The sequence below is a fragment of the Carlito syrichta genome, unplaced genomic scaffold (assembly GCF_000164805.1).
Source record: "Carlito syrichta isolate Samal-C Ts95f unplaced genomic scaffold, Tarsius_syrichta-2.0.1 Scaffold315847, whole genome shotgun sequence".
Lineage (NCBI taxonomy): Eukaryota > Metazoa > Chordata > Mammalia > Primates > Tarsiidae > Carlito > Carlito syrichta.
This window is the reverse complement of record NW_007259943.1, coordinates 246,818-259,210: the sequence shown is the minus strand read 5'-3', so window position 1 is coordinate 259,210 and position 12,393 is coordinate 246,818. Positions and strand designations below refer to the sequence as shown.

At 44.1% G+C, this 12,393-nt stretch overlaps 1 protein-coding gene across 2 annotated transcripts in view; it reads left to right on the top strand.

Moving 5' to 3' along the window:
- Positions 1-12,393, top strand: part of FARP1 (FERM, ARH/RhoGEF and pleckstrin domain protein 1) — a 292,674-nt gene that overhangs the window by 241,225 nt on the left and 39,056 nt on the right. For both annotated transcript variants that reach the window (XM_008073446.1, XM_021706666.1), the window contains 3 exons: positions 5,440-5,627; positions 6,782-6,871; positions 8,169-8,302. In XM_008073446.1, coding sequence (XP_008071637.1) covers positions 5,440-5,627; positions 6,782-6,871; positions 8,169-8,302 — 412 coding nt within the window. The remainder of the gene's footprint in view (positions 1-5,439; positions 5,628-6,781; positions 6,872-8,168; positions 8,303-12,393) is intronic.

Here is a 12,393-nt window from a genome sequence, read left to right as displayed (position 1 = left end):
TGTTGGGTGGAGGGAACATAGAGAAGGTAAGGCCTTGCTTGGCCTCCTTGGGCTCATCAGCCAGGGAGCTGTTTTGCATTCTGATGGGCACCCAGGATGCAGGCTGTCACAGATGCTGTCTGGTTTCACCTCCCCTCACTGTGAAGAGTGCAGGACCTCAATAAAGCATGGACTGATGCCACTGGGAAGACTGCTGGCTTCTCCAATAACAATGAGCTTGGTGACTTTGAGCATGGGAAGCCACACTCATGTCACGGTGTATGCACGGTATTACTGTCTCTTGTTAATCTAAACTGAAGAGGCTTTTACTTGTCCTAACAGGTATCATGCTGTAAAAACTGTCCATTGTAACTGTTCTTTCCCACTGATGGCTGAAGCTTTGTCCTGAGCACAAGATGGTATTTCTCATTGGTATGAAACACCATGTTCCCTAACCCAAACACTGCTGTCGCTTCCACCACCACCACCACCACCGTGTTGAAACAAAGGCGCGTTCTTCTGTATCTTTTCCCCATAAGTAAGAGCAAGGTAGCGCACCCACCATCATTTTGCCATGAGTGCATGTCTCTTTTTATTTTTATGCAAGTTGCATCGCTGTTGCTCTTCTGAATTGCTTGATGATGAACTGTGAAGTTGATGCTTAGCTGCTTGTGCAACTTTTCTTAAAGGAACTGGGTCTGAGAAGCACACACACATTACCCTCAACAGCCTAACGTATCAAGAAGAGGACACACCGCTAACATTGGTAATCCTATAACCTGGTTTTTCTTATGGAACCTTGTCATTTCAATAAAATACTGCCAGCTTTTTTTTTTAAGCATGTTCCATTGGGCAGGGACCCAACTTTGATATCAGATTGTAGTGAATCCTGCCTATTCAGGAGACTACCTATTATTAAGCACAATATGACTATTTTGATAACTGGCTTTCAAATGCAGATGATTTCTAGAGAGATCTCATTGTATTCTCTTAGCGAGAGCTTATGAACTTCAATAGAGCATTTAAAAAAATAGATGAAAACCTACATCGCTAATGTATTTCCTGTATGTGCCTTTGGAGTGTTTCCTGGGGACACAGGGATAAAAATCTCCTATATTTTAGAACCAAATAGCAGGAGACAAATCATGATAAATGGCATCTAGCGTTTGCCAAATAAATGATTTTATTTAGAGGGAATATTGAAGAAAAAACATAGGTACTTTTTATTATTGCACTTTTAAATTTTTTTGAAAAAGGAAGTTGAGAAAGCAATCAATATACTCATTTTTGTCAATATTCTCATTCTCAAATATTTACCAGACGTACTGTGGATTACAATCTTTTAAGATTATCGTCAGTTTTTCTAGTTCCTTTTTTATAGGAAAAAACAATACCTATCTGGTTAAAAAATGGAGACCAACTTACAGACCAATTTAAAAAACAGGACAAGCACAGTTATGCATTGGAAATGCCATATTTATTTTTTGAAAAAATAGATGAGAATTTTTCCCTTTCTTCAGAATTGGGTGTTTTTGTGTTTAAACCTTTAATACAAGGTGAGGAGGAAGATGGCTGACGTGCAGCTTGTGCCCAATCCCAAACCATTGGGGGCAGAGAGGCACGGGTGAGTCTGGCTGATGGGAGACTCTCCTCCTAGTGTGTCTCAGTACTCAGCTGAAGAGCTGACCAGGAGACACTGTCGTCTGAAGGATGCTGCAAACCCAGCTCCCCCAGAGCAGCCAGGAGGGAAGCAAGATGAATGCATTTTAAATCAAAAAGAGCAGCTCACGCCGTTTCTGGGCTGGGTGATAAATTGAAATCCATAAATATAGCAGTGCTAATTTGAAGCTTCATAATTGTTTGTGCCATGAGAATCTGTATGTTTAAAGGGGTTTTAAAAAGCAATTACTAGAAATGCTTCCCCTGAGAGCTGTAGGAGTGGGGGCATTTTCAGTCCATGGGAGCAACATAAACTCAAACCTCTTCTAGATGAATGGTGAGGTTGGGGGAGGGGATCACAGAATCGTTGGGAAGAGGTGAAGGGTTTGAGAAATCTAACTTAATGCCTAGAAAAAAAAAGGCAATTTCTGGAAATAGAAAAAATAATTTTGAAAGTATTAGAGGCTTCCAGACTTCCAGTGTGCAGCTGATCTTTCTGATCTCTTTAAACTTCTTTCTACTTACTGCCTTAATACCAGGTGCTTCTTCATAGGGTCCTCAAAGTTATTTACCTCCAGCTCCCTGATGAAAGAAATTTCTTTACATTAATTTGTCATGAAGGAAAAAGGTGATAGAAATACCAAGGCATTAATAACGTCATTGAATGGTAATGAACGTCAGTCACAGTTTCCTGTCCCCATTGCCCGGGGCTGTGCCTTCCAAGCAGGTGACAGACTGCAAGATGTGAACAAGTTTTTAATACTGTACCCATTGAGCTTCTTGCATCTAACAAGAGAACCATGTTTGTTTGCTTTTTTGTGAAATGGACTACTTCAGTGAAAATCAATTCCATGTAGTTCTGATAACTCTGTGACCTTGGACACTGGCTTTCTTTAGACACAGCTCTTCACACCTGCTGGTGTGGACACCAATTTGTACAAACTGTTGTCTCACACCTTGGCTCAAAGCCAAAAGAGAATTTTAATTATCTATCAAGCTGCCAAATTCTACTAATTACCCTTGTCAGCATACTTCGTTGATTGCTGAGTGGTGAATGAGCTACATATTTTTGTTTGGACCATGTCACTTATAAATTTTCAAAGCCTGGTGTAGCTTCTCTTGCAAAGAGAGAAGGGGGCCTCTCCTTCATGGATGTAGCTCAATTTAGCAAAAGTGAGCTTCTGAGTTTCGGCTCTTTTACTTCCTTAGAATTGCTAGTAGACTTCTAGACCAGACTGCTTGCTATTATTGATTTATAGGTCTTACTATTTAAACACACCCATGACTCTTTCTTTGGCCCTGTACACAAGGCCTGGTGGAGTAGCATCTTGGGGCAAGGAAACTGACCACCCTAATCTGCTCACCCCCCCCCCAGTGTCTGTGTATTGCTCATAGAAAGTAGGTGGTTACTCCCATCTGTAGGCTACATGTGGGCTGATCCTGGGCTGTCCCCTGCTTTACCTAGGTCCACAGGTGATCAAGAGGTTCCCCCTCACCTTCTATTTCCTGAACCCTATCTCTGATGTAGTCCGGTGAGGATTCTTCGAAATCTAACAGACTCTTCTTTGAACTGTGATACCTTCTTGGCAGGGCAGAACCTCTCTTGGAACCATGGTCTGTTACTCATCCTTTCAGCCTGCTCAGTCTCCTCATTGTACGTGTTCTAGATGGAATTCAGCAAGGGTAATAGCTTTCGACCTCTCGAGGGTGGTGGAGGCTGTATCCGAGTGTGTGCACCCTTGTTTCTCCCTTGCCAGGAGTCAGTTTGTCTCCTGTCTGTTACCAGATGCTGTAAAGGGTCTGATGGTTCCTGCTTCCTCGTACCCCCGCCCCCTTCAAGCTTAGTCTTCTAACTGCTTTTATTCTTGGCTCCAACTCTTTCAATGATGAGGGGACTGCTTTTTCTGTTCCACGTCACTGCCAAGTCAAGGCCCAGCATGCAGTCACTTATAGCCTGATCTCAGTCACGCACAGCATGAGAGCTGCAGGTAAGCCCCGGATGTTGCCGGATTATGGCGGACGAATCAAAAGTGACTCTCAGACAGCAATTTACAAATGCATGGAATGTTTTGCTCTCTAGACAGACTGCCGGAATTTCTCTTTGCTAATTCCTATTTGTAGTGATAACATTTTTCTTTTTGTGATTTTTTTTTTTTAAGAATAGTGTAGTACCTTGAAACAATTGCAGTTCTAATCTGTCACTATTTCTATTTGACAAGTTCCAATTCTTTCACAATTATTGTATTCAGTTGTGCTCTAGTGTCAATAAAATTGACATTTGTGAAGCGTTTTCTGGCCTTTTTCTCCGGGGTTTTCTGGGTCTGGTGGTGTGTGGGAGTGATGGGGGTCTATGTCTGACACAGGACTTCATTTTAGTGAGATATGTGAACAACATAAGGATTGAAAAGCGGAGGGGTATTTTTAAATGCAAACTCATTGAATCTGCCTTTTCCTAATTTTCCCATTTTCTAATCTTGTTATACAAGGGTCATTGTCCTGACCAATAGTCAGTGGGCAGGGACCTCTGTTTGTATCATTCTCTGGGTACAGTGGTGTCTCCGCCACTGCGCTGGTAGTACAACTAACTGGTCAACCCAGGACCAGAGCAGGGGCTGGTGGTGGTTTCTCCATGGTTTGTCGGGGTCAAATTCACTGTCCTGACTTCATCAGCTCCATGCTAGGCTGTTGTATCTCTTAATTCCAGAATGCACATGAATAACTCCAGAGGGTGAGGATAGATGTCAGGAAAGTGGGGGTGTGCCCAGAAAAATGCACCTTTCCCTTGGAGATTTATAGTGAGCCTGACACTATACACTGAAAATGGAGAAGGCATTGACTGTGTCTTTCCTTATAATGGTAACAGACAGGACTGCAGGTTACTTTAACTTTGTTTCCTGAATATTATCTCTAGGAAAACCACTAGAATTATAAATGTGAGACAAAAACACTTAGGTTAGGTGAGAAGTATTTTTGGAATCATCCGATGTGGATTCAATGGATTGAGGTACAGACAGTTGCAAAATTACATTGGCAAAGAGTGTCCTGTCCACATCATCTCCCTTGGCTAACTCATGATGGGTAATATGTACATTTGCATATTATTTACTGAGGTATCCTTGTTCAAGGACTAATTATCTGCCACTTTTGACTCATAAAGGGGAACTGTGATAATGTGATGACCTCCAACTTTGCATTTTTAAGTGATCACTTTTGCCTGTCATGTGATGCTAGTGTTTCTGTCCCAAACAGTGAGAGACATGGAATGACGTCACCAGGTATAACAAGCTTGCTTCTGTTCTTTGTAGAGTGGGGAGTTAGTTGCTTGATCTTTCTGTTAGCTTTGACCCATCGTTATGAGAAGTAGCGTGTCTTAAGTACACCAGTCGTGTAGATGCCTATTAGTATAGTTCTATTTCCTAATCATTTGCCGTGTGTCTTGTTGTGATATAGACACTGTGTCTTCCTTGAGTAATTTCTAGCAGCAAAGGTAGTAGTTGGGAGATAAAGATACTATTTTAGGACACACTGTGCTTTTCAGCTGTTCTAATTGTTAGCTAAGCAGCATTCTCTATCTTATTAATTACATAACTGAGGCTCCATGGAAATTTTTATATTTTGGTGTCTTTAATGTTAAAGCAGCTGCAACTTAGGGGTAAAAAAGCTCGAAAATCATGAATTGCATTAAATGTGCCCTAGAGTAGTCAAGGTTCTAAAGGTTTTAAATGGTGGAAGTAGTGAGCAGAAATGGGGTCCCAGAAAAAATTACTCTTTTTCTTTTTAAAACTTCTCATTCCCAAACAGGCTCCCTGACTGGTAGCCCCCACCTTTCAGAGCTGTCCGTCAACTCGCAGGGAGGAGCTGCCCCGGCCCACGTGACCTTGTCTCCCAACCTGAGCCCCGACACCAAGCAGTCCTCTCCCCTGGTCAGCCCGCTGCTGAACGAGCAGGCCTGCCCCAGGACAGACGACGAGGACGAGGGCCGGAAAAAGGTGCTGGGGCGGGGCTCGCCGTGTGTGTGTCCCCTGCGTGTGCATGTGTGCATGTGTGCATGTGTGTGTCTTTAAAATTGTAGTAAAATACGCGCCACACAAAATTCGCCGTTTTAATGTGTGTTGAGTTCAGCGCCACCAAGTACATCCACGCTGTTGCACAGCCATCCCCACCATCCATCTCCAGAACTTTTTCATTTTCCCAAATGGAAGCTCTGTCTCCATGAAGGGACAGCACCCCACGCCCCACCCCCAGCTCTGGCCACCACCATCCTGCTCTGACTCCATGAACTGGCCTGCTCTAGGCAGAATCACACTGTAGAAGTGGAATCACACCGTATCTGTTCTTTTGTGTCTTGCCTGTCTCACTTAGCGTAATGGCTTCAAGGTCCATCCATGTAGTGTGCGTCCAAGTCTCCTTTCTTTCTAAGACTGTGTGATGTCCCATTGCATGTATAAACCACACATTGGTACCCACTCCTCTGTTAATGAGCCATCACATGTTCCCCGCTCTGGGCTACTGAACCTAGGCATACAGGTATTGGTTCGAGTCTTTCCTCTCAGTTCTGCTGTGTGTGTATGCCCAGAGGTGAGGTTGGGTGGAGTCTGGGTGGGAAGTGGGCATAGTTGCTGGCTGCAAAGGACTTCCTTGTATATTTACCGTTCAAAAAGAACACCAAGCCTGGCTGCCACCTAACGATAGCCTCCAGGGAATTGAGGCCCAAAGGTATCAACAGCTGATCTTGCCTTTGTCCCTTTATATCCTGCCACCTGTGTTCCCACAGAGTAACTTCTGCATCTTAGACGCCAACGCTGCCAGCCTATGGCACCAGGACAAAGGATGAAATCGTCTGTCCTTCACTTATTTCCTGGCAGACTGTTTCCCTCTGCCAGTTTCCTAATTAGAATCCTTTTGTTGATGGTAGCCTTGCATGGAAGGACACCTTCCTAGACTGTCCTTCTCATTGTGGAAATCCAATCCCTGATTCTCGTTCCTCTAACACAGAGAGGAGAATAAATAAGAGTTTATTTAGCATTAATGCCACTTAGCAAAAGATTGCAAGGTAGCAATATGTCACTTTAATCAGGACATTCCTAGAGACTTATTCTCAAAAGCGATGATTGTGTCTTATTTCTTATGATGGATTCTGCAGAGATTCCCAGCTGACAAAGCATACTTCATTGCTAAAGAAGTATCTACCACTGAGCGGACATATCTGAAGGATCTGGAAGTCATTACTTCGGTACGTATAGGATCACCCCGAAAGCATCAAATTGCATAATGTATTGCAACTAATACTCAGCTTTATGAAAGAAGCTGGATCCAGTTAAATGTTGGGGTTTGCCTGAATTCACAGGTTCGAGATCAGCCCGCGCACCTTGGCGAGACCTCATCTCTACAGTAAATCAAAAAATTAGCCAGGTGTGGTGGCGCGTGCCTGTAGTTGCAGCTACTTAGAAGGCTGAGGGGGAAGGATCACCTGAACCCAGCAGGTCGAGGCTGCAGTGGCTGCAAGCGTGCCCCTGCACTCCAGCCTGAGCGATGGAGTGAGACTCCAACTCCAAAAACTTTTTAAAATAAATAAATAAATGTTGGGTTCTCTGACTTCAGTTGAAAGGATTTGGGTCCTTGGGGTTTAGAAGCTAAATGCTGATGTAAATTTAATTTGGAATATACACTCTAAAAATTTTTATAATTGTGATTTTTAAGTACAAAGGATGAAAGTCCTAAGGTGAAGAAAATTAAAGTCAAACACTTTACGGTTTGCCTGCGCCAAGCCAGAACATTTCGTGTTTTGCTCATTATCAGATGGAAATACTTCTTTTTGTTCGAAGGAGACCTCAGAGGTGACCTGGGGCCTCATTTTATCTTTGATAAGAGACTGAACCAGGTCAGCAAAATCTGCCAGAAGACTGTCTTTTCTTAATCAGTCTTATTTAGTCTTGGAAACACACTCGGCATTGTAGATTGTCTTTCTGACCTCTGAATTTTGGGAAAGAATTGGCCAGTTGGGAGGGAAATTAGAGTCGGAGCTTCTGTTCCTCCTGGGATGTGTATTGTGTTCTGCTTCCAGCAGGCCCTTGGGTAGCTTTGAGGAGCCCAGTCCCAGCCCACCTCTGCGGCAGGAGTGGAGGCGGCTGCTGTATACTCAGTTTGGCCACCCTCATGCTCAGCATTTTGACAAAGGAAGAGATGGCATTCAGTTGTCATAAATGAGTGATTATCCAATGGGTTGGCCAGAACGGAGGTTTTGGCTCGAGTGGTTGCCCATTTAAGAGATTTGTGCTGGCTAACACAATCAATGGGAAACACATTTCTGAAAGCAATCACAGCCAGGTGGGTGCTTCCCACCCCAGCCAATGAAGGAAGGGGGAGAGTAAGACCGGGACCTTTGTGCTTCCAAGATGCTGAGAACTGAGCAGTGAAACCCGGGCCCTCCAGCCACATGGCTGCAACAGTCCTCCACATTCCTTCTGAAGAACTGCAGACACTTGTCATTCATCTTTACGCTGCTGAGTGTGTCTTCTTTCCAATCCCAGTGGTTTCAGAGCACCGTGAGCAAAGAGGACTCCATGCCGGAAACCCTGAAGAGTCTCATCTTCCCGAATTTTGAACCTCTGCACAAATTTCATACCAACTTTCTCAAGGAAATTGAGCAACGACTTGCCCTGTGGTGAGTACAGCTCTGTTGAACAGTTCTCTCTCTGTCTTGTTATCTTTGTGTTGTTTCTTGAAAGCAGCAGACAGGAGCAAAGATGGAAGGCAGGAAACCGGCTTAAGGCAAGCCAGTCCTACGGTGATTGTCAGTTAGATTCTGCAAGTATTTAGATCTCATTTCTGTTTGTTTCCTTTGGTTTTCAGTTCTTCAGAATGCCTTTTCCTCTTGTGATAATTATATGATTATCACAAAATAATGACAGCAGTTACTTTTGGAGGCATGGTAGAGCTGAAAGAGTAGAGACATAGGACTTTCAGGGGTGTCAGTGATATTAGTGTTTCACGGGTACTTGTTTAAAGTCATTGGTTAAACATGTATATATATGTGTGTCTTGTGCAGTTTTCTGTATTATATTTTACAGTGTGTAAGAAGTGCTTTAAGGCCGGGTACAGTGTCTCATGTCTATAATGCCAGCACTTTGGGAGGCTGGAGCAGGAGGCTTGCTTGAGACCAGGAGTTCGAGACCAGCCTGGACAATATAGTGAGACCTCATCTCTACAAAACAAATAAAAAAATTAGCTGGGCATGGTGGCATGCACCTATAATTCTAGCTACTTCAGGAGGCTGAGGTGGGAGGAGCATCTCAGCTTAGGAGGCCAAGGCTGCAGTGAGCTGTAGTCGTGCTACTCCACTCCAGCCTGGGCAACCGAGTGAGATCCTGATTTAAAAAAAAAAAAAAAGAAGCGTACTAACGCAGGCGCAGTGGCTCATACCTATAATCCCAACAACACTTTGGGAGGCTGAGATGGGAGGATCGCTTGAGGCCAGGAGTTTGAGACCAGCCTGGGCAACATAGCAAGACCCTGTCTCTTCAAAAAATAAAAAGTAAATTAGCCAGGTATTGTAGCGTGTGCCTGTATAGTCCCAGCTACTCTGGAGGCTGAGGTGGGAGGATTGCTTGAGCTCAGGAGTTTGAGGCTGCTGTGAGCTAGGTCATATCACTGCGCTCCAACCTAGGTGACAGAGATCTTGTTTCCCAAAAAAAAAGTGCTTTAAAAAATACAAAGCCCTATGCAATACACACACACATACCCACAGTTATGCCTTGAATTATCATAAGAATCTATTTTAATATGTGAAATGCCATTTGAACAAAGACATCCAATGCAGAATTAAAACATTAGAAATGACCTAAATGTCTATCAGTAGCAGATTGGTTAAAAATAATGTTAAGTCTATCCATTAAATACCAGATGAACAGTAATATGGGAGAAGAGGGAAGTAAAAACAAAACAGGCCGGGTACAGTGGCTCAGCCTGTAATCCCAGCATTCTGGGAGGCTGAGGTGAGAAGATTGCCTGAGCCTGGGGGTTCAAGACCAGCCTGGGCAACTTGGTGAGACCTCGTCTCTACAATGAATCACAAAAACTAGCCAGACATAGTGGCGTGTGTCTGTAGTTCCAGCCACTTGGAAGGCTGAGGCAGAAGGATCGCCTGAGCCCAGCGGGTCAAGGCCACAAGCATTTCACTGCACTTCAGCCTGAGCAACAAGAATGAGACTCCAACTCAAACAAACCTGGAAAAACTTTGCTTATTGTGGAATGCAAAATCTGTTGTGCCTTTACCTAAAGTAGAACATTTGCAGGAAATTCTTATGGGGTTTTGAAAGACAATTATATGTAGACAGATGCATAGGGAGTTGATTGTCCACTAAACGTGCTTTTGAGAAATGCCAAGAGAAAATAGCGAAAGGTTCTACTGTATTTGGGCAGAAATAGAACCCATTGTGTGTCATGTCCTTGCTATAGTTGAGAGTGTGGTTGACAGTGGTCTCAGAGGCACTGAGGTGACCACAGGGCCTGAAGAAGCCTGGATGTAGTTGTTTTGCCTCGGGTGATCCCAGACTGTGGTCTTCAAGTATCAGTTTAATAGCACAGCAGAGCTGTTCCCTTGTTGAGAAGCCAGTGTGCAAGGGCCAGCATGAGCACTCTAATCCCCCCAACTGGTGTCCAGCTTTGGACATTTTTTCCTGCCTGGAGGATAATTCATGTGCAATTCTCCTTCCCTTAGGAGGGAAGGCTTTCCTAAGAGGCTCCAGGAGGGAGAGCACAGCCAGAATTGAGAAATAATCGGTACAATGTCAGCCTCCCCGAAAATGGGAAAAAATGGAAAACGCTGCCTTAGCAAGAGGCTCAGGATTGCAATAGAAAAGAAATGCCACTTTTCAGAATTAAAAGTAAAAATCCTACCCAATCAAAACGTGGCTTCCCAGACTTTACATGGTACCTCTCAGCCATGTTCTGCCATGCTTCTTATCATTTTTACAAGGTCAAATGATGCTCTCATATTGGGGCCAAAGACCTCACGCACAGCTCTGCAGAAGCCATTTATCAGTTGTTCTCTGGCCAGTTAGACACATGTGAATACAGTCTTAGACAAATCTTCCTGTAGGCTCCGAGCATCTTGGGCTGGTGTCTTTAGCAGTTTCAATCCAGTGTGACCATTGATTTAAAGAATATAGGAGACATTTGGGAGATGTCATCAATTTGCGGTACCCTGGCAGTCCACCATGGAGGCTTCAGTCGGCTCCTGGACTGGAGGATACCACCAAAGAGGAATTTAGAGAGCTGTCTGATACATCCCATTTGAGGAATAACCACCTTATTCATGGATTTATCTGTGATGATAAACCTTCAGCATCTGACCCTTATCTGTGAAAGAATATCCAGTTGCATAAAAAGCAGCTGAGGTCATTTGATTCCCAGAGGATTTTCAGTTGAGTGTCTTCCAAAGATCCATACACAACCTTTCTTGTGTTCTACTAGAAGATACCAGAAGCATGTAAAAAGACTGGGTGCAGTGACTCATGCCTATAATCCTGAGACTTTGAGAGGCCAAGGCAAGAGGATAGTTTGAGCCCAGGAGTTTGAGACTAACCTGGGCAACATGTAAGACCTCATCTCTACAAAGAATTTTTAAAAAATTAGCCACACGCAGTGGCGTGCATCTATAGTCCCAACTACTCTGGAGGCTGAGGTGGAAGGATTGCCTGAGCCTCAATGAGCAATGATCAAGCCACTACACTCCAGTCTAGGCAACAAAGTGAGACTCCAACAACAACAACAAAAAACAAAAAGACAAAAAGCTAGAGAGACAACAGATAGTTAATAAGCAGCTCAATCAACATACCTGCAGTAGCCTTGCACCCGTGGTCCCAAACCAAACAGATGACACATCAGAAATCAATGGAAAGGGCTGGGTGTGGTGGTTCACACCTGTAATACCAGCACATTGGGAGGCAGAGGCGCAAGGATTGCCTGAGCCCAGGTGTCGAGACCAGCCTGGGCAACATGGCGAGACCCCATTTCTACAATAAATCAAAAAATTACCTGGGTGTGGTGGCGCACACCTGTACTTCTAACTACTTGGAAGACTGAGGCAGAAGCATCACCTGAACCTAGGCTATGGTGAGTGGTGAGCCATGAGCGTGCCACTATACTCCAGCTGAGGTGACAGAGTGAGACTCCAACTCAAAAAAAAAACAAAACAATCAATGGAAGGGGCTGCAGCAAAGTTCAACTCATGAGTTCCTCAAGTGCATGGTGAGGAAGACCTGGCTTGGCAGGAATTCCAAGGGAAAAAAAGGCTGAGTGTGAATACAGGGAGAAACCAATGTCTCCATGTATCTATAGCTCTGAGCATTGGCTGTCATTAGAACCACCTGGAGCCTTTGGAAAATTGTAATAATCAGTCAAAACCCCAGACCAGTTGCATCAGAATCTCCAAGGGTTAGAGCCTAAGCATTGGTATTTTCTGAACCTTCCCAGGTAATTCCAACACATGGCCAAGTCAAGAACATTTGCCCTGGATTGCCTCATTAGAAAGAGCCCAGAGCCTGGAAAAGGGTGGCTCTTCGAACTTCAAGACCCAGAGCTCACACAACACTGCAGCAGTTCTGAGTTTCACATGAAGTGGGCTGGTGAGAATGCATACCCTTAAAAAACAAGAGGGACTAGGGCATTTGGCCTGGGAAGGACTCTAGGAAGCCTGATGGTTATCTTCAGAAATCTGCAGGCTGGTCCTACTGAAAAGGGCACGTGCATCTT